The sequence below is a fragment of the Ostrinia nubilalis genome, chromosome 17, assembly GCF_963855985.1.
Source record: "Ostrinia nubilalis chromosome 17, ilOstNubi1.1, whole genome shotgun sequence".
NCBI lineage: Eukaryota > Metazoa > Arthropoda > Insecta > Lepidoptera > Crambidae > Ostrinia > Ostrinia nubilalis.
This window is the reverse complement of record NC_087104.1, coordinates 879,920-902,139: the sequence shown is the minus strand read 5'-3', so window position 1 is coordinate 902,139 and position 22,220 is coordinate 879,920. Positions and strand designations below refer to the sequence as shown.

General features: G+C 38.8%; 1 protein-coding gene across 1 annotated transcript; it reads left to right on the top strand.

Moving 5' to 3' along the window:
* Window positions 1–327: 327 nt before the first annotated feature.
* LOC135080182 (uncharacterized) lies at window positions 328–22,051 on the top strand. Its single transcript, XM_063974864.1, has 12 exons — window positions 328–430; window positions 2,560–2,696; window positions 6,854–7,009; window positions 9,367–9,520; window positions 15,704–15,821; window positions 16,159–16,246; window positions 16,556–16,722; window positions 19,683–19,868; window positions 20,914–21,093; window positions 21,337–21,453; window positions 21,595–21,750; window positions 21,919–22,051. Exons 1-12 carry the CDS (start codon window positions 352–354, stop codon window positions 22,049–22,051), a joined length of 1,671 nt encoding a protein of 556 aa, XP_063830934.1. The 5' UTR covers window positions 328–351.
* The last annotated feature ends 169 nt before the right edge of the window (window positions 22,052–22,220 follow it).

Here is a 22,220-nt window from a genome sequence, read left to right as displayed (position 1 = left end):
AGGCAATGGCGCCAACATACCGACGTTCCACAGATTATTTAAATTACGTTTAATGCTCTTGACCAAACAGTGCTAAAACACCTCCTGGAAAAAAAATCATAAAAAAAGAAAATTTTAACCTAGCAAAAACAACAGTTAATTTTTTGTGGACTTTAAATAAAGCAGATATTTTTGGGTGTAAACTCTAGTCTCCGTTAATTATGCAAATTCAACTCCAAGGATGACGAAAAGCGTCTCCAAAAATTCCTCCACAATTGCTCCATTTGGATGCATTGGTCAAGTTTCGGAGAAGGGTCGGCCTCGCGTCTTGAGCAACGCTCCTCAGTCGCGGCGCGCGCGCGAGTGGTGAACATGTTACATACAACTCTCTTTGGATTTCTTCTGCTGATATCTGCGCGCGAATATGGCTGCAGTTTGGTCGAGATTAATGGTGAGTTTGTTTTGAATAACAATAGATTTTATGTATTTAAAGAGTTTATTTTCACTTAACATAATTATGTACGAGTAATTTTACTTTTTCTTGAAATTAAGTTAACTATTGTTGTAACACATAAAATACACGGACTAAGTACGTACGTAAAAATTGTAACTTAAGTTACAAGACTATTCAATAAATAAAAGCTATAATGAAAAATATACGTTTTTTAATACCAATTCATTGATCAATGCATTTTTTTTTCAAATGATTGATCAATGCAATAATAGTTAGGTAAATTAATTTCCGTCATGTTGGTTTTAGTCTAGCGTTCAATTATACACCAATAAAGTTTCCTCGTTAATAAACTACATTAATACCAAACAACCTAAATTAATCCGTCAATATGATTCCAAGCGGGACTTCCGAAATCCGCACGCGGCTATGCGCAGACGCCGCGGAAATGCAGCGGTTTCCGCGTGCATTTCATAGATCGCGTAACATAACCGCCGAAATAATTACTCGCTTGTATTGTGGTATACACGGTGGAAATTTTATAATACGTTACGCAAAACCTTACAAATAAGGTTTTGTTAATCTGAACTTATTTACTTCCCCATGGAAATTCGCCGGGTAGGTTTAACCGGCGGTAAGCTATTATCTTGGGACATACGAGAATTAGTCCTAATAATCCCATTTAGCCGCTTCAGTGATATTACTGAATATAAAAATGTTTCTATCAAGGGCCCAAAAGATAAGGAGACATGTAAAGTGTCCCATAAGGCTTCCTTTTCTTTTTTTATTATTTACTATATTTTGACGTTCATAATTATGAACGTCAACGTTTACTATATTTACTATATTTTGACGTTCATAATTATGAACGTCAAAATATAGTAAATAATAAAAAAAGAAAAGGAAGCCTTGTGCCACTTGTGGTCTATACTGAATAAATGTTTTTATTTTGATTTCTTATTCTATAAATAATACTTTAATAGCTGTACAAAAAGTTTCTTTAATTCATCGTTATTCTGTTTTTCATCGGAGTTCTAAATTACCTAATTTAATTATGAAGGAAAAAGTAGGTATTACTTATGCTATAAGTAATTAAATTAGATTAGGTTTTTAAATTATTTATTTTCTTGAACTCTACAAAAATAGCAGATTAGGTAAGATTACCTACAGATATTAATTTACAGCAAATTATTATATTTTATAGCAAATTAAAGAAGAAATCAGTACCTACTTATCTATCCAAAAAGTTACACTTGAGTGACTAAAAATTGCTTCATTATTATAAGATTTTCCTAAGTAGGTATTTTTCGGCAATTTTCCTCTAATAAGACTAATAAGTTAACTCACTTAAGTTTACGAATATAGACGTAATTCACTGTCTTATATGTAGGACTTAATACGTGCGTGTCCTACTTTGCACGTTCGAGTACCTCCACTATCGATTGTTATCCTTACTTGATCTATCAATGAGTATCGATGAATACATTCAATCGATGCCCGATGAGGCAGCGAACATTTGTGAACGTCAACTTATCGAAACCATGGTCAAATCATTCCGACCGGCTGGTTTCAAAATTAACTACATGTTTGGTGCAATCTCTGTTTTCTGTTTAACAGGTTACTTATTGCAAAAATGATTGAACTTTACCTTTAACCGATATTTCTGTTAAGTTTATTGGGTTCTCGTGTTTATTGACAAGATGATCCTTAAATGAAAAAGAAAAAGGATTTACCATTTACAACTGGTTGGAAGTTGTTTTTATTAATTAATTAAAAATTCATTACGTCACTTAGTTCATCGTAATTGTTTGGCAACTTAGTTGACAGCCGATTTTGTACAGGAAAAATATTGTTGAATCGGAAAAGTTTGGTACATGCGGGCTACTTTAGCTCTAGGGAACAATTTTTACTCAAAACAAAAAAACATAAGTATAAAAATTTGATTTTTTGTCTCTTCTTCTTCTTCCGTTGGATTTTATCAGAGGTGAAATTGTAGAGAGCCTGCTTCAATAGAAGTTGCAGTATGGGACGAGGTGGAAATAGCCAGTCCATTTTCTGCCATCCTAGTCTCTTACCAGTTACACCGTGAGTTATTACACCCTGTATTTAAAGTCTGGTTCCCATTACAGCGACGACGTTTGCGGAGCTCCCGCCGCTGTTCGCCCTGGACAGCTGGGCGCAGTGCCAGGGCGAAGGCGCCGTCTGGTGCATCGTGGATGCCGCCCTGGTCTCCGAGGAGCCTTCCGCGACCTTGAGCCTGTTGCAAGTAAGATAACTTTTTTTTAAAAGATTAAATAGCAATTAGCTTTTGCCCGCGGCTTCACCCGCTGGGTTATAAACAATAATACTGTAAAGTTTCCGTTCAGTAGTTTTTGCGTGAAAGAGTAACAAACAAACATCCAGACATCCAGACATCCACACAAACTTTCGCATTTATAATATTAGTAGGAAGTAGGATTTGTATTGCACAAATTACTAATACTCCCGTTAGCCCCTCGTGTTAAGCTAAATAAGCTTGTGTTACGAGTGGGCTCACCACAATAGTCGAGCGGCGGTGGGATTTGAACCCGCGTTCCTCGGATCTCGAGTCGGCTAGTCCGACCGGGCTACCTACACCATATCGAATTACAAATGATCGAAAATCAAAATATCGAACACTTTTCATCGAACTATCAAAATATCGAACGATCAAAATATCGAATCCTCAAAATATCGAACGTTCAGAATATCGAATTTACAAATGATCGAACGATCAAAATATCGAATGATTAAAATTCGATCGTTCGATGAAACGTGTTCGATATTTTGATTTTCGATCATTTGTAATTGAGAATGTTACTAGGTATGCAAAATCACTTGAAACCAATGTTACAGTTAAGCTTTTACATTTACAAATACATTAGTTTTTATTTCATTCAAAAATACCCAGTAGTTATGATTTTATAGGCATTCAAAGTTCGCTTAAATATTGAGTCCCGCCGACGGTCACGTGACCCCGTGTGACGTACATTCACAGCGTCCGCTCACTAGAAAACGGATATAAACATACTTAAATATTTTTTTTTTTGTAAATACAAACTTATTATACATATTAACACCCAGACCCATCACAGAAATTAAAATTGAACCAAACCCAAACTTGATGCGATTGTGTCGTTTTATTGCGAATTACCTTCCAGCTCCATCATTAGACCCCGATTACTATATAGAATTAAAATACTCATCAATACAAAACGAACGAGCCCAAACTCGATGCATTTAAGTCGTTTTATTATAGAGTTCCTATGGCCACCTTCCAGCTCCATCATCAGATCAGCTCCATGTCATCATAATATTGCATGGTCATCCAAATCACATGTGTTTGCGAAATTTCAGCTTAATCGGTTGCCTGGAAGTGGGTCTTAATTCAGTTTGCAAGATTCCACCCATACAAATATGAGCCAGTCGTTGTAATATGACGTCACGCGCATAAAATGGCGGGACGGCCGCCGCCCGCACTTTTAAAATTCAATATCTTAGAAAATAATTGACGTATCGAAATAATTCTTTCACGTGTATTTTTTAATTTTAACAGAGAATACAGAAAGCTAAAAAACAAAATTAGTGAACATTCTTCATTCGATATGGTGTATGTAACCCAGTCCGACCTTTCGCCTATACCTAGTGGCTTAACTTTGAAGCAACTACAAAGGAACTTGGCGGTCAAGCTGTAGATCCTGGCTACACAGGAGTTGCAGCGGTGGAAACGAGAGGTGGGAATAGTCCCGTACAAAGGAACTTTTACACTATTAGACTTGCCGAGAAAGTCCCTGATGGCCCTTTCTTGAACTCCTTGATGAACTTTCCTATAAAAATCAATTTTTGGTTTAACAAGTCTCAAATTAAGATTATCAGGTACCTGCATAGATAAAGGTAAACCAGACTGAAACCAGTAAATGAACCTTTAATTTATTAGCGTTAGCGTCAAAATATACCAGATAAGACTATTTGAAACTTAATCAGTGGGTCTAGACTAGACAAAGTGCACATTAAAATCGCAAACCATTCGAAAAATGGTCGAACTTGTCTAGGGGGGCAGGAATCAGTTAAACTGGTTCTATTATCTCATTTGTTCATCGCCACTCGTTTAACCTTTAAGATCCATCTTTTTTCAAAGTTCAACCGTATAACGGCGTTAGGATCGTGTTTTTTTTTACTCCAGAAAAACTTAGTTAATATTATTTACTTTATCTTGATCGTATGTTCAATGCATTTTAAGAACCATTAATAAAAATATTCATAATTACAAACACGGAAATGACATTGAATGCATTTTTTACTTGATATTTTATTCGGAAATGAAGATTATGAGGTAGATGATTATTGATTGATTTATTTATAGCTTTATTTTGTTAAGATCTTAAGAAGTGCCAATAAGTGCCATCACCCTTTTTTTAACGTGGCACAACGTGCGTAATAAAAATAAAAAGCATGAGGCGAACTTGTGAAAATTAAATGTGAGGTTAATAGAAATGTTAGAATGACACTTTTTTTTTTTTTTTTTTTTCTTCTATTTTTCTCTCATCTTTTTCTTGTTTGGATACACACCCCGCAGAGCACGACACCCCTTGCAACCGTTGCCAATTTCACAGCACAACATAATATTTATTTAATTGTGATAGTCTTGTTGTCGTCCTTCTGTTTCTTTGTTTTAAATTCCTAAATAATATCCTCTGGAGCAACTGCGAATTGATTTGGCTTGTCTTTGCGCATGTTTTATTTGTAAATTTAGCTGACTTTGTAAATGTTTGAGTTATATAATTTTGTTTTTTTTTTAAGAATCTTGCAACTCGGCACTGGCACTGTGTTCAGTTCGATCAATTTTTAAACGGAAACGTTCACATACACTTTTTTTGTTTTTTGATTTTTTTATTTTAATTTTAATTTATTATTTCTCATGGCTGCGTTTGGCGGAGAATAGCGCTTGTTGAAGATGTAGGTAGACCATGACAACCAGCCGAAAATTTATCATTGTCTCTTTTGAATTTACTTGTAATTTTTATCGACTACCACGCCCCCTATTGCGCGCCCTTATGGCCAGTAGACCGACCTGGCTCACTGTGTCACAGACGAGACAGGGACTGTGTCACCAGATTGTAGCTTGCCTTTAACCTGTCTGTAACTGTCTGATTAAACCGTCTCGGCCACAGGTCTTAACCAGAAGGGCGCGCAACCCTCATCACGATTTGGTTCCCGCTGAAAACCAGCTTCTCGGCATGACGTTTGTGTCATGTCGCGATTTTTGCTGAGCGGGCGCCTATTCAGCATATGTTTTTATTTATTGTCTGTTATGTTTTTATGTTTTTTTATGTACTTACTCTTGCTTTGTATACTTTAAATGATAATTATGCTGAATAAAGACATTCTTATTCTTATTATTCTTATTCTTAAGAAAAGCAAAAGCAGCAATAATTACGACCGGTAATGTACACTATGGCATGATGGGCTTCCCTTGACTCCCTCGTGAACTTTGAAGGTGGACCGGTGGCGATAGACGTTGAGTTACGGTGAGATCATTGTTGATTTATAAGCTGACCTGCCACAAGGGATCATGGCCGATGACACGGAATGTGACAGCCTTTCGAGTAAAAGGGATTTTCCCCCTTTCCAAAAGTACGTTAAGTTTAATGTACATGCAGTTGCAATTTATCAAAATCTGTACCTTGATATATTAAGGAAACAAAACAGTGTTACACAATCATAACAAAATTAAAATAATTTCAGATTTATATGTACGGTACCAATATTTATTGTGTTGGAATTTATTAAAATAATTTTAATGATGCAATCAATTAAGATTGATTGATTATAAAAAAACTTTTTATTATATGCAATCATTTCCGTACTGCCTATATCTAAAATCACCTAATTAATCAGTAACTATTGAGTTTTGAATTATTACTAGCTAGGTACTTAGCTTATTTAGATTTATTGAAAACAAGTCTTGCATAAATCCTTATAATGTTGGGTACTGTAGGAACACAAGTTTGAAAAACATTCACTAGGAAGTCCACGAAACTTGTCTTCGAGATGTCACGCAAAGGCGGGTGATGTCGTGCTGTCCACTGCTGGACAAAGGTCTCCCCCAAGATTTCTAGAACAGTCCTGCACTGCCCGTATCCAGGTGGTTCCGCGACCTTCATTACGGGACCTATTCCACCTCTCTTTCCCACCGCTGCAACTCCTGTGTAGCCAGGATCTACAGCTTGACCGCCAATAAAACCCAACCAGTAAAGGTCAAGTTTGTCCCGGAGGAAAGTTAAACTGTCATTGGATCAGAACCTGACCTGAGTTAATCAGAAGAACATAGGAGAAGTTCGAAGTTCACGGGACCTATATCAATATAATTGACTTTTGTTATTGTTTTGTTTAACATTGCTCCAGGAATACTCGCAAGAAACCCTGAAGCACTACAACAGGACGCTAGTGCACCGGGGCATGTGTGTGTCTCGTTGTGGGAGCGAGGACGACGGGCCGGAACCCTGGAAGACGGCTGCTACGAACTGCATCAACCAGGACCTGGCCAAATATGGCTTGCAGGTAAATGAACAGTGCTTTGATCACGTGTTCACATAAAGATTGCTAAGAGGTTTATGTTGCTGAAAATATACTTACTTTGGTGCTGAAATAGAAAACAACAGAAGAAACTCTTAATTTGTTTGGTGGTCACCAGGACCTAACCTTTACAGATAGAACAAAAATGAAAGGCTTCCTTTAATCTCTATAAGAATAAGAATATTTATTTCAGTAAAAAAGTATACAGTACACTGCCTTACATCATTAGGTACATTATTAGTTGTAGTTAAACATTATCTAGTAAACGATTATATATACAAACATTATCCAGTAATTATTGAATAGGTACAAAAATGTTGCAATATGGGGTGTGAAGCCGCCGATTTTCCCTTCAATAATATAGGTACATAATACATTATTGATTTAATATTCAACAAATTGTTTTGTCTGAAACCGAACTCCGGCAATTTCAGCCGGAGATTAAAAAAAATAAATAAAAAAAAAAACATTAGTTTATTGTTACTCTATCACCTTTTTATTTTAGCAATGGGCTCATCTCATTCAAAATTAATTAAAATCTTTACTGACTGATTACATAACTGACCTACTTCTGAAACTCAAAATTTTACCATTTTTAATATCATAATTAATCATATTTGATATCAAAATTAAGTTACTTATTAGTATTTTAGCACAATGATCGTTACATTAACATAAAACTAATCTGTAGCCCGCGCATCCTTGACCTTCTAGTAATGGCATTCTATGTTAGCTAGTACGGTCACCATAATGTATTGTACGCGATTGTGTGGCCCGCTTCAAGTCGGTCGTTTGTCATGGAGGCTCTAAGACCTCTACGTTATTACTGCCAGCCTTAATGAAGGTCACAAGTAATAAGGCATTTCAAAAGTAATCAATATGAAGACCTTTAGCCATTGTGAATAAGGTTTCTGCCTTTGATTGCTTCCTACTACTCTGACGTACAAAAGACATCAACGACAAATTAGAGTCGCGTATTAGTAGTATACGCATAGTAGTCTACGTGGTTTTGTAGCTCGCTAGATCTATGTAGATTTCAATTTCCAGGTAGGATACGAAATTAAAAAGTAACTACTTTTTCCTACTTAGTTATAAGGAAATTACAGGTTTGCTTACATCAATCTGACCAATCGAAAACAATTTATTTTTGAAAGTGTAAAACACATATTCGTTTCCAACCTAAAACCGACTTGAAAGGATTTATTCAGATGGATTCCATGCTTCGTAGAACTCTGAATTCGATTGAGTATTTAGCTATGTCTGAGAGAGGTTGAGGTTCAGGAAATCTTATAAAATGTGAACTCACAATCGTTTGCAATATTATTGTGTACATCCTAAAAATAGATAGAGAAAAATAAGATCCCATCAAAAACAATACTTCTCAAAAAAACCAAGTCTCGCAACTCAGTTGTTCTACGGTAAAAAGTTGTGAGATCCATGTAATACCAAGTCCAGGCCAGGAAATCTTTAACGTTTTACATAAATTATTGACTTGGCCATCGCACTAAATAATTTAATTTACACGTGTTTTCATGCGATGGCCAAGTCAATATATTTATGTAAAACGTTAAAGATTTCCTGGCCTGGACTTGGTATTACATGGATCTCACAACTTTTTACCGTAGAACAACTGAGTTGCGAGACTTGGTTTTTTTGACAAGTATTGTTTTTGATGGGATCTCATTTCTTTTTGTATTTTGTAGACAGCAGTTATGTATCTAGAAAACTGGACCGAAATTAAAAAAAATTACTCGACTTGGCGGTTGCACTACCGTGCCCCTAAATCTCATTTCTTTTTGTATTTTGTAGACAGCAGTTATGTATCTAGAAAACTGGACCGAAATTGAAAAAAATTACTCGACTTGGCGGTTGCACTACCGTGCCCCCAAATATTTTAGTTTTTCCTTGATTCATACACCAAACACTACTTATATTCCAAATTTGAAGCTTCTAGGTCTGCTAGAAGTGCCTTAGAATTTTGATGATCGGTGAGTCAGTCAGTGAGTCAGTGAGTCAGTGAGTCAGTGAGTGACAAAATTAAGTAACTTTGACCCGTTATAATTCTTAAACTACTGGTTCAAATTGAATGAAATTTTAAATATACCGTGTCTTTACAATGCCTGCATAGCTAATGAAAATTCAGCCTTCTAGTTTTATCCACAACGAAGTTACAGGCGGTCGAAAATGGCCTGAATTGCTTCGAGAAAAGGATGGTACGGCCGTGCCGCTTTTCTGCTCGACTTGGTGGGGGCACTGCCGTGCCCCCAGATTTTCAACTTTTGAAGTAACTAATAAGGAAAAGAAAGAAGACTAAAACTAATCTAAAGCCTCCCATCCACTAGGGCGAGGTGCTATCAGTGGCGTTCTGCACGCGGCCGGCGCGCGAGGCGGGCGGCGGCGCGCGCGCATTCGCCGTGCTCTCCGTGGGATTGTGCGCGCTCGTGCTGCTCGCTACCACGCTGCACGTGCTCGGCGAGCGATGCGCTAAGGTTGACGGTAAGGTTTGAAACAGTTAACTTTAACTCAAGATCAATAATGGCTTTATTTGTTTAGATTTGTGGTAGGGCAAACTGTAAGATTCGGAATTGTCAACTTTAACCTTTAAGGTCAATAATGGCTTTATTTGTTTAGATTTGTGGTAGGGCAAGCAAGTATTTGTGACGTGTATAAGTGTCCTGTAAAGGGACACATATTGATGAGAATTAGAATATAACTAGAGGCTTAATATATTTTCTGAGATGTTGGCTTTTCACTTATTAGCTGCATGCACCGCTTAGTTAGACCATTCAATATTTGAAATCGTTCGCTGGCCATTTTGGCTCCAGGAGAATTTCACATGTTCTTGGATTCCCCTCCTGGGGAAATCCTCGAACTAATGTTTCCCCATATACTTTGGCATATAAAATGCCGGTTCTTTACAAAACTCTACATTTTTAAGTATTAAATTACCTACTTAATAATTTTGTACCCACGTAGCAGCGCTATAAAACAAACATTTGGCAACTGATAGACGATATAGTAATATCCTCTCGTAATTGGTGGTCATGGCCAGTGATTTGTAATTCTGTGTTATTCTGTATTTAATAGAATGTTTTGATAGAAACATCTGCGCATCGTCCTCCTTAAAAAAATACAGTACATCCGAACATAGAACCTCCTTCTTTTTTGAAGTCAGTTAAAAATACAAAACCAAGTTCAAGATTCATTTTAATATAGATACCCAAGTCCGATAAACCTTTAAAGACCGTGCTTTAAGATACCCTTATTTATAACCATCAAACTATGTTAGTTACTTATCATCCCTTTACTTTTCTATTCCTTGAGACATGTTTGACAAATGCATTCAAAGTTAATCAGAATGCAACGTTGTTATCATTGTTACAAAACAACACAGAAGAGGGAGCCCCAAACGTGATCGCATTAAACAGTCGGTCATTGGCTTCGAACGGTCACGTGACTATGATAGTGTTTTGTCAAATTAAATCTTTCCGTAACTGCAGTTAATATTTGGCTCGTTTTATAAACATCCAACTCAATTGTTTTTTCTTCTAGAATACCTCTAGCTAGGTAGAAGGTGACGTATGGTGGTAATGCATGTAGTGACTTTACATAGTTGATTATACTTAGTTAACGGTATAGTTAGTTAATCTAATTGTATTCCCTCTTTGTAAATAGTTAGTATCTACTATTGTTTATAGTAGCTGGTTGGTGAATGTACTCGTGCACATGACTCCTTGAAACAACAGAACCAACTAAGTAGCTCTACCCTTGACATAAAATAACATACCTTTAAGTAATCTACATTCACCGAATTTCATAATAGTCAGCAAACATTTTTAACAAACTTTCCGTAAAAAATTAAAAACAAATGACTAGGAAAGGTTGCGTTCGGAAACTTACTAAGTAATTTGGTGTGTTACTGGGTTTTTTTATTACTCTACATCTTTTGTAGTGTTTTTTTTTTCAATCCCAGCAATCTTGCTTAGTGGTGATTCTGCTGTTAATGTATCAAAGTAACGCAGACTCTATGTCGTAAAATATTTTTATTTGACCAAAAATAATGAGAAGATATAAACCGATACATGTAGCCGAATAACATGGTCACTAAATTGTTCTTAGTTAGAAATGTGAATTAACCAATTCCAGTAGAATCTCGATTATCCGGATCAATTAAAACCATGGGTATTTCGGATATTCGAAAATCCGGGTAATCGATTTCAAAGTAAAATCAAACAATATTTAACTTTTTACATCATTTAAAGTTAGACCATTGGATGAATCCATTTCTTTTGACAATGAACCAAGACGACGTCCGTACCGTGTTACGGTGGCGGCGTGATGGGTCCCAGACCCTAAATCGGTAATTAGAACCGTGAAGAATGAGTTCGGATAATCGGATATCCGGATAATCGAGATTCTACTGTCATTTGATAAAATCGCAAGATAATCGAGACAGTTCAATCTCTTTTTCATTGAATTCTAACAGATCTTACTATTTGATATTAAGGTTACAGAATCCTTTTAAATGTTAAACTTATTTGATGATAAAAAATCCAAACAAGAGTTTTGGCTTCGTCCCGGTTTCCGCAACTTATTGTTGCGAAGCGAGACGCTGGCCGTGACCCGCTGGTTGCCGCATGTCGTTTATCTGTGCTTACGTAACCAAGCTTAGGTGTATTGCCCAGATATCGGCTTTGGACAGATGGACATTAGATGTAGTATGCTAAAAGAATCCTAGAAACGTGCTTTGAGATGAATTAATGACCGAATTACTGGAACAGGTTTGTCTATGATACTCTTTTTGCGATAAAGTTGATTTCGCATCACTTGTGATATTCATTTAAACACATACCTACTTGAAATGTATGCAAATGTTGGGCAGTAAGCTCTATATTGCTCTAACTGAACTAGCGGCTTCGCCCGCTTAGGTTTTGGTCTGTAACAGAAATGGTTTAAAGCGCGCGTTAGCTGTGCAATCTTTATTAATTGTTCGGAAACATTATACCTAATAATATTAGTTTTAATGGAAGTTTAAATTGATTCCTGATTTGGGAAATGAATAAATTCCCCATTTCATCTCCCATTTTACCTCCTTTATGTTTTATTTTTGCAACTGAGTAGGTAGTCTCCACTGTCCATCTCCAAGGTCAAAACTTTTAAAAGGTCTTTTTAAAATCGTAAAAGGTAATAGTTAGGTAGAGTTACTGTCGTATTCTTTATATTAGTCTGTACCTAAATACTGTAAATACTGTAATTACAAGATAGATACGTAATAAATACCTATATTTTAACTACTGAAGCGTATCATGTAAACAATATTATCTTATAAATATTAAGTTTCCTATTAGGTTTAGCTTGAACGAATTAACCACTTAAGGTAAGTGCCCCCTACTTCGGTATATTAAGGCTCTTACGACTTTAACATTTTATTTAAAAAAAACCAAGCATGATATCAGTATGAAAGCTTTTGTATGCTAAACCTTGGTCTTTTGACAGTAAGTTAATACATAATTTATAGTTATATAGTTTGAACTTTTTTTTATATTAATTGTTCTGCGGACCTCTTGTTTGGATCCTGTTTCGTGACAAAATTTTGCTCTGTTTCTAAGTTCGTGAACTCATGTCCCCTATTTCGGGATAAGGTTTTATGCATACAGTTAAGATATTTTAATAATGATTAAGTATAAAATAATTATGTGAAATTGACGATATTACTTACCTGAAATATTCATAAGAAATAATGTGAGTCTAGTATAACATTTTGATTTGTTAATTCTAACAATATGTGAAAATATTTATATAACCATTAGAAATGTAGGGGGGGGGGAGAACTTAAACCCCCCCCCCCCTTCATACCCATAAAATTTTGATTTGTAAACCCCCCCCCCCCCTTCTCCCCATAATCCCACCCCTGGAGCTGTTTCAAGTGAGGGTAGCCCCCCCCCCCCCTTGAAAATAACCCCAGATACGCCAATGACTCATAATAAAAAATAAGTAATTAATTAATTTCTTAGGTAGGTAAGTATTAAAAACTAAAAAATATGTCGATTTCTTTGATGGTGTGTGTCATAAAAGTACCTAACACCATACATTTATATATCACGAACTTGGAAAAAAGTAACAATAATACGGTTCCTTGTTTCGTGATACTGATTATTCCCAATTCCCCAAGTAAAATTCATGGATTATTGTCAAAATGTATCAATTAACTATTATCTATCCCATATACAATACAAATAAACATAGATAAATAAAACAAATCGAAATAAAACCAAAATTATGCTGGTACTACTTATGCTAATTTATCTTAAAATTGGTCATATATGTGAACTTCAAACTCGTTTCATATAAATTCTAGTGAACGAAACATATACCGAATTTAGGTCATGAGAAACTTAAATAAATGCATTATTTGTTTCATAACTTACATTTAAATTATTATAAATAATTATTTAAAAACCAAGCATCAAAATGTTATCCATAATATCCTTGAATCGGATCGGTAGTGTCACGAAATAGGGGACACCCGAAAAATAATATGTACGCTATTTCGTGAGTCAATTAATCGCAATTTTAAAGGAATTCTACGTTTTCATATAACTTTTTTCTAAGCCAAATCAATTGTCAAGGAACACATGAAACCACTATTACAAGTTTTATTTAAATGGACGTTCCTTCGCCTTTTTATAAGCTTAAGAAGTTAGAGCGCTAACCTTACGGTGAGAGCAACCTTTGCAAGCCGCACGGCTGTTTTTGGCTCTCTGAGAGTTTGAAGCTTCGTATTGCTCTCATTTTTGGCGCCACAATGTTGGTACTTGGTTTTTTAGATAGCTTAAATAATAGAGTTTTTGTAGTAATGAAGAATTTTTATAAATAATATTCCATTTGCTTATTATTTGAGCTAGAGAAAAAACTTACGAACTTACGTACTATCACGAACTGGTAGCCGTTTACCTTAATTAATAAATTAATTATAATACTTAGTTTATTCGTCCAAGGTACTTAGGTTTCCAAACTTATAATGATTTAAGTAGGTATAAGTAGGTACATTTATCGAATTATAACCCATTTTTAGTAGTAACTGCTTTATATTTTCTTCTTCAAATCGTTGCGAATGTAAGCTCTTATTATATCAGCGTAGTTTGAATCGACTTCGAATCCTAACTTCAATGCGCGAGAGTTGTCAAACTTGGCGGGGAACGTGGTAACCATGCCGCTGATCATCTTGTCCTCTTCAAAGCGCACCAACGAGGCCACTGATTCTCCAGCCACAGTCTTCAAAGCATCCAGCATCTCTGCCACTGTCACGGTTATACCCGGCAAGTTCACTACGCGCCACGAACCCAAACCCGACGCGGGAACTATCGCAGCGTGAACTATATTCCTCACCACGGTCTCAGGACCCGTCAGCCACAACTTCAGACTAGAAGGAACAGGGCACACAGATTCTACGCCGTTCAACGGCTCCCGCACGATCCCACTGGCGAATGACGTCACTGCTTTATTGGCAACACCTGCGCGTACGCTGACAGTCGGCAGCCGGACTACTCGTCCATCGACGAAGCCTTTTCGAGAATAGTCATTGATCATCAACTCGCACATAGCCTTAGTTATCCCATAAGTGTTCTCGGGCATCAAAGCGGTCAAGTCGTCCAGAACTGGTGGTAGTTTTCCACCAAACACCCCACACGTGCTGGTGAACACGAATTTCATTTTTGGGGCTTTCGCTCGTGCTGCTTCGAGCAAGGATCTTGTTGCGTCGAAGTTAACTCTGAACCCCAAGTCGAAGTCGACCTCAGCATGGCCACTGACGATAGCTGCTAGATGGAAGAACACGTCTACATCGGGACTGATCAGTTTGTCTGCAGCACCAGCTTCTGACAAGTCAATTTTAATATTCCTGACGCGTGGATCGTTCTTCGTTGGCGCAAAATTGTCGACCAGAATCAGCTCTTTTACGGGCAGTGGAGAATTATTGTTTAGAAGGAGATCTGCCAGTCGTGAGCCAAGAAAGCCGGCTGCTCCAGTCACTACCACCTTCATTTTAATGGGTCTTAGCGCAGGTCAAAATAAGACTAGTTTTCTACTGTATGGCTGGCTACCGACTAAATAATTATACAAATAAAATAATAACGATTAAGCAAACTTAGCAGTATGTTTATAGTTAAGAACGTTATCAGCTGTTTGATAGCTGATGGTAAATATTATTTCTTATGTTATTCGCGTAATTCAGACAATTATTTAACACAAAACAATAAATTGTATCTATTTTTCAGATAAGAACTAATATGAACTTAATATTTGACTTACCAAATTTTTTCTTATTTTGAACAACAACAAAAGGAGAGTTATGATACAATTTCATTTATTTATTCAAGTGCTGAGCGGTAAAAGCAAGGTCGGACAAATACAGTGCATATTTATATCGGGGACCACTTTTGTGCATTTGGAGAGTTTCTCGAAATATCGAACACTCGATAAAATAATTCATTAAAAACTTTCTTCTTTGCCTGGCCCATTCCCATTTTATTTGGGGTCGGCCTTCCGTATCATGTGTCTCCAGGTGGCTGGGTCCTGTGTCGTCTCACTGTTGACTTGGGCCTCTTTAAGGTCCTTATTTACTACTAATATTAATTAACTATAAACTTTAACAAATCAATTGGTTATTATTGCTTTCAGGTAACAAGTACCTGCTGGCATTTTCCCTGAAGAAGAACTGGGCGATCCTCACGTACAACCGCACCAAGCCCCGAAGCGACCAGAGGATGAAGGATCTCACCGCCATGGAAGGGATTCGGTATGCCTACAACTTACTTACATCTACAACATGAAGGATATTTCCCTAAAACTATACCTATCTACGCAAAGCATGTAAAGTAAGGAGTCACTGGGGTACCACTTATTTTTTAATTGACTTGATTGTTTACTACAACTTTACCACATTATTATGTAATACAGTCTTTTCAGCATCTGTATCTCAGTTGTCTGAGAGAACAGTAGTAGGTAGGTATGCCTTTCAGGAAATGCTTATTTACCCATGACTTTTAGGTATTTTGCTACGGATGGTGAGGCCAGCATCTAATTCTGAACTAAATTATCTATCGTTTTTAATAAAAACTTTTTGATGTCCCCAGGGTGCTTGGGATTCAGTGTGTCATATTTTCACACGTTCTTCTGGTCCATGTTTATTCCTACTCTGACAACCCGAACTACGTTGAGAAGGTAACAAATTAATTCAATATTCAGAACAATCTGAAATTAACTAACATCGTTGTGGTTATCGCATTCGCAAATATTTAATTACACGCGGTATTCGTCAGTTTTAGTTTTATCTTTTAACATTTTGATGTTGAATTGTTTTAGATCTGGCTAGCATAATATTTTATTTTCATAAAGTTTTTTTTTAAAGCATGTAGTTACTAAATATTAATTTTGAAAATTTTGACAGTTTCTACTCACTAAAGATCGCCACTTGAATTTTCCTTCTACCTTCTTTATTTTTATTAAATTATTCTAAGCATTCCCTTGCAGATGTATGACCAGTTCGGCTGGCAGACGGTTCTGAACTCGCCGGTGTGGCTGCAGACCTTCTTCTCCATGTCGGCGTTCCTCACCACGTATTCCGTACTCATCACCGTCGACAAGAGTCCCATCACCCTGGTCAAATGCGTCATGTCCGTCATCAACAGATACATCAGGTAAGGTGAAGAGATGAGGCCATCCATTGTAATGTTGCCGTGCTTACGTCGGGGTATATTTAAAAAAAAAAAAAAAAAAAAAAAAAAATCATTTATTATCAGACAAAAGCAGTCCATAGTTTGGTTAGTAACAATTTGAACTTAGAGACTATATTAGTAGAGTTAGTAACAATGTTCTTAGAAATATGTTAGTCGTACATCATGGGTTCTGTATATTGACTCTTTATCTATGGACGCTGTATAGCTTCACATGCCTAATGTGTAAGTCAACAAAGCGACCATAGACGGCTGAGTCCAGCCTCTCAGCAATCATTTTCAGGATTCCATTCCCACTTGTCCTCAGTCTTTGTAACACAGACGCAGTTGTTTTGCGCATAATTGAGTGAAAATCGTCAATATGAGCATCCGCGAACATGCCCGAGGCACTACAGTACCGAGGTAGTCGAAATAGAGCCCTGAAAATGTTATTATATTGGACTCGTAGGGCACCAAGGGACCGCTGCGTAAAACTGGTCCACAGACCACTCGTGTAGAAACTTTGGCAGTAGGCTTTAAATAGGGTTAGTTTTACCTGTGCAGTACAACGAGCGAATCTGTGGGTCAGCACCCCGCCACGAATCGCCAATGCCCTACGCTCTCTCTCTATGTCTTTGTCATCCTTTAAATCCTCTGTGACTATGTGCCCAAGGTACTTGAACTGAGATACACGTTTCAAAATTGCCCCATTCAATGTAAGAGGAGGAATAGAATTTGGTAATTTGTTCTTTCCTCGAAACACCATGAATTCACTCTTTTTCACATTATATTTTAGACCGTGCTTAGCAGCGTAAGTCTCACATATCTTTAATAACTGGCGCAAGCCACCAACCGAAGGGCTCAGCAGCACCATGTCGTCCGCGTAGCTCAAGTTATTTACGCTCACGTTATCAATGCGGCACCCAACATGCGTACTGCTCAGCTCCCCGATCAGCTGATTTACATATAAATTGAAAAATCTTGGCGAGGTTAAGCCGCCTTGTCTTACCCCACACATTAGTGTGTATTCATCAGAGAAAGCATTTGACCATTTTACAACATTCTTTTGATTGTTATACCAATAGGAAAAAATCTCTATGACTTCCGGCGATATACCTACCTCCTTCAGTTTCTCCCAAAGAATGTTATATGACACTAAATCAAAAGCCTTTGATAGATCTAAAAAGCAGGCAAAAACCGGTGTCTTTCTTTTTGTGTAATAACCCACAGTATGCTTTAGAGCCAATATTGCACTCTCGGTCGACAAACCCTGCCTAAAACCAAATTGAGCATCCTCAAGCTTAATGTGTTTGCTTAGGTGCTCGTCCATTACCCTATCCAGCACTTTTGCCATAACAGTGGCTAGTGAAATAGGTCTGTAGTTAGATTTATCTGATATGTCACCAGTAGGGTTCTTAATTAGTGGTACCACTATGGTCTTCATTAGTTTCGACGGCAAGTAAGAATGTCTCAAACAAAAAGTGTACAATAGGGATAGAAGCCTACTTATGTGTGGGCCTGCATGCTTTAAATGTTCTACACTAAGCCAGTCATGCCCGGGGGATTTTCCTCTTTTCATGTTTCTAATAGCTCTACCTACTTCCTTACTAGTAATTCTAATTGGATTTCTTACATGATTGTTACATATATTATGAGATATAGTAGGTGATTGCAAGTGGGACTGGACTCCAAAATGCAATTTAAAAATATTAGCAATATCTACAGGGTCACTAGTACCCTCTACACTCACAGGCAAACTTGCTTTGCTATTAAGTTTTTTAGTACTTCTCCAAAATTTGCCAAATTGTTTTGTAGAATGTTGTGTTGCAAGCACATCCATTCTAATTTGCTCTTGATGGGATTGACAATATTTAAGTCTTGATTTAAATATTTTCCTACTAATGTACATGCGATCATAAACCGGACCACTTTGTGGTTTACCATACAAAACATACATTTGAAAATCCAACCTAGCTTGCTTATGCGCTTGAGATACATGTTTGTTCCACCCTAGAACACATTTATTCCTTATATTGATTTTTAAGTTCCTAGTGTGCGCTTCCATTGACGCCTGACAAAGCACCTCAACAATATTATTATAAAATCTGTCTATAATACACCTATGAGTAATATCATCACACATCTTATCAGCACAATATTGAAATTCCTCAGGGAAATCCATCAATTTTAATCTCTTATTACAATATTCTGTATATTTATTAATTTCCTCGTCTGTTCGTAAACCCCAAATAATTTTGTTTTTACATTCATTGATATTGTTTATACATTTATTTCTAATTAGTGTTAAGTTACAGTCGATTAGCAACGGAGTATGATCAGACCAGTATGTATCATAAAGCACCCGGATATCAGATATAGTAGACCAAGCACACTTACTCACCAAACATGCTGTACATGCTAGACTTTACACTTGCTGTACATGCTAGAGCCTTTATTGCCTTTTGTGCTTTTCGTTTGAGGTTATTCTTCTACCAGTAGTGATATTGAACTATTGCGGTCACCGCATTACGAATCCATCGAGTTATTGGCTAATAGAAACATTTTTTCACACTCAAACCACTAAGAGCAGGTACTTGTTACCTGAGGGATGGTTTGAGATCCATAGTAAAACATAGGATGGTTTTTTAATCCTGCTTTCTGAGACAGTGTGGCCGTAGTCAAAAGCAAGTGAGCAATAAGTTAATCTATCTAAGCAAACCCACTTTAGAGGGAAGTTGAACCTTAACTTCGAACTCCTCCTATGTTCTTCTGTTTAATTTCCTTGCGGGTCAAATGTCAGTTTAGCTGTCCCCCAGGAAACTTGACCTTCTGGTTGGATTTTTGTTAGCGGCCAAGCTGTAGATCCTGGCTACACAGGAGTTGCAGCGGTTGGAACGAGACCTGGCAATAGTCCCGTTACCTAAGCAACCTGCTGAGTGTTCCAGGTTAACCCCCGCTGCCGGCTACGCCCTCTGGTTCACGATGACGTGGTACCCACTCATGGGGTCGGGTCCGCTCTGGGGCTGGCTGGTGGAGCGCGAGGCGGCCGACTGTTCCGAACGCTGGTGGTACCACATCCTGTACGCGCAGAACCATTTGTCGATGGGCAAGTTCTGCATGGGGCATACTTGGTGAGTTGAAGAACCTGAATGATTGTATTCCTTACTAGCTTTCCGCCTGCGGCTTCGCCCGTGTGGAATTTTGTCTGTCGCAGAAAAACAATATCGCGCGCGTATTTGCTCACCGTTTAGACCTACCCTGAACTACGACAAACATTTTAAAACCAAAATCAGCTCAATCGGCCCAGCCGTTCTCGAGTTTTAATCAGACTAACGAACATCAATTCATTTTTATTTATATAGATAAGGCACATGCTTAATTCTATTTAGGGCTTGCGTTTAACTGACTCGGCCTGAGGTATGAGAGAGGCATGGAAGGGTGCTTTTATGACGGTCAAATATCAGCAAGACTTCACATCTCCTTAAGAGTTGTATGCTCTGTCAATTCTGTCATGTCATAATGTGAATGTCACTCCTCCCATGCCGCTCCAATACCTCAGGCACTCAGTTAAGCGAAATACCTTCTTCTTCTCAGTCGGTACACTCTTGTCAAAGTGGTCGTGGTCATCATTTTGAATCACGATTCAGAGTGATGTTCCTCGTAATACGCTATGCCTATAAATAGTAGAGATTTATTTTATTTATTTATTTTAAACTTACATAGAACGGTGTACATAAGGTGGACTTAATGCCTTTCGGCATTTTCCTCCAGTCAACCTTAGATTAGATTGCTTTATTAACTACAATATCTCAAACGTTTTAGGTAGTCCCGATTCAAAAGGATGCTAGTTCTTACGTAGATAGATAGTTGAAATAATTCGATGAACCTATTCCTAACGCATTTATAGTAACCAGTATGATTTCCTGGAGAAGCTACAACAAACGAATTACCTATGGCTGGTTTTAGAGTCACGCTGACGCACGTTGACCGTCAGCGCTGACAGCCGAAATGTATGAAGCGTCAGCGCCGAGCGTTCAGCGTCACTCAGGAAAGTTCCCTTCAATTACATACATATTGATCTGTCAGCGCCGACGATCAGCGAGCGGTCAGCGCGATTCTAAAACGCGCCTATCTTTACATAAGAAACTTCTTTTGAAGATTGAAGATGACTTGCAGGTACTTGGCAGCGGATCTACAGCTCCACGCGATAGGCTTACTAGTGCTGCTGGTGATAGCTCGCTGGCGGCGCGCGGCCGCGCCGGTGCTGGCGAGCCTGGTGCTGGGCTCAGCTCTCACAGCCGGCCTCGTGTCCTACTTCTATGACGTCACGCCCATCGTCACAGGGCAGGCGCCCGAGTGAGTCCCTAACTAAGAAGTCGCTTACTAAAGCCTGGTCCGTGAGCACGTAGAATCCCGTCCAATGACCCCAAGCTACCCATCCTTATCGCTCGCGCGTAATTATATTGCTGTCGCGACTGTGCGACGCGCGCCCGCAGTGAATATGCGAGCGCGACAGCAACATAATTACGTGCGAGCGACAAGGATGGGCAGCTTGGGGTCATTGGACGGGATTCTACGTGCTCACGGACCAGGCTTTAGTGCTGCTGGTGATAGCTCGCTGGCGGCGCGCGGCCGCGCCGGTGCTGGCGATCCTGGTGCTGGGCTCGTGTCCTACTTCTATGACGTCACGCCCATCGACACGGGGCAGGTGCCCGAGTGAGTCCTAAACTAAGAAGTCCCTTACTAGTGCTGCTGGTGATAGCTCGCTGGCTGCTGGCGATGCTGGTGCTGGGCTCCGCGCTCTCCGCCGGCCTCGTGTCCTACTTCTATGACGTCACGCCCATCGTCACTGGGCAGGATCCTGAGTGAGTCCCTAACTAAGAAGCCCTTACTAGTGCTGCTGGTGATAGCTCGCTGGCTGCTGGCGATCCTGGTGCTGGGCTCAGCGCTCTCCGCCGGCCTCGTGTCCTACTTCTATGACGTCACGCCCATCGTCACCGGGCAGGATCCTGAGTGAGTCCCTAACTAAGAAGCCCTTACTAGTGCTGCTGGTGATAGCTCGCTGGCTGCTGGCGATCCTGGTGCTGGGCTCAGCGCTCTCCGCCGGCCTCGTGTCCTACTTCTATGACGTCACGCCAATCGTCACAGGGCAGGATCCTGAGTGAGTCCGAAACTAAGAAGTCCCTTACTAGTGCTGCTGGTGATAGCTCGCTGGCTGCTGGCGATGCTGGTGCTGGGCTCCGCGCTCTCCGCCGGCCTCGTGTCCTACTTCTATGACGTCACGCCCATCGTCACGGGGCAGGCGCCCGAGTGAGTCCCTAACTAAGAAGTCCCTTATACTGCTGATGATAGCTCGCTGGCTGCTGGCGATGCTGGTGCTGGGTTTCGCGCTCTCCGCCGGCCTCGTGTCCTACTTCTATGACGTCACGCCCATCGTCACCGGGCAGGCGCCTGAGTGAGTCCCTAACTAAGAAGTCGCTTAC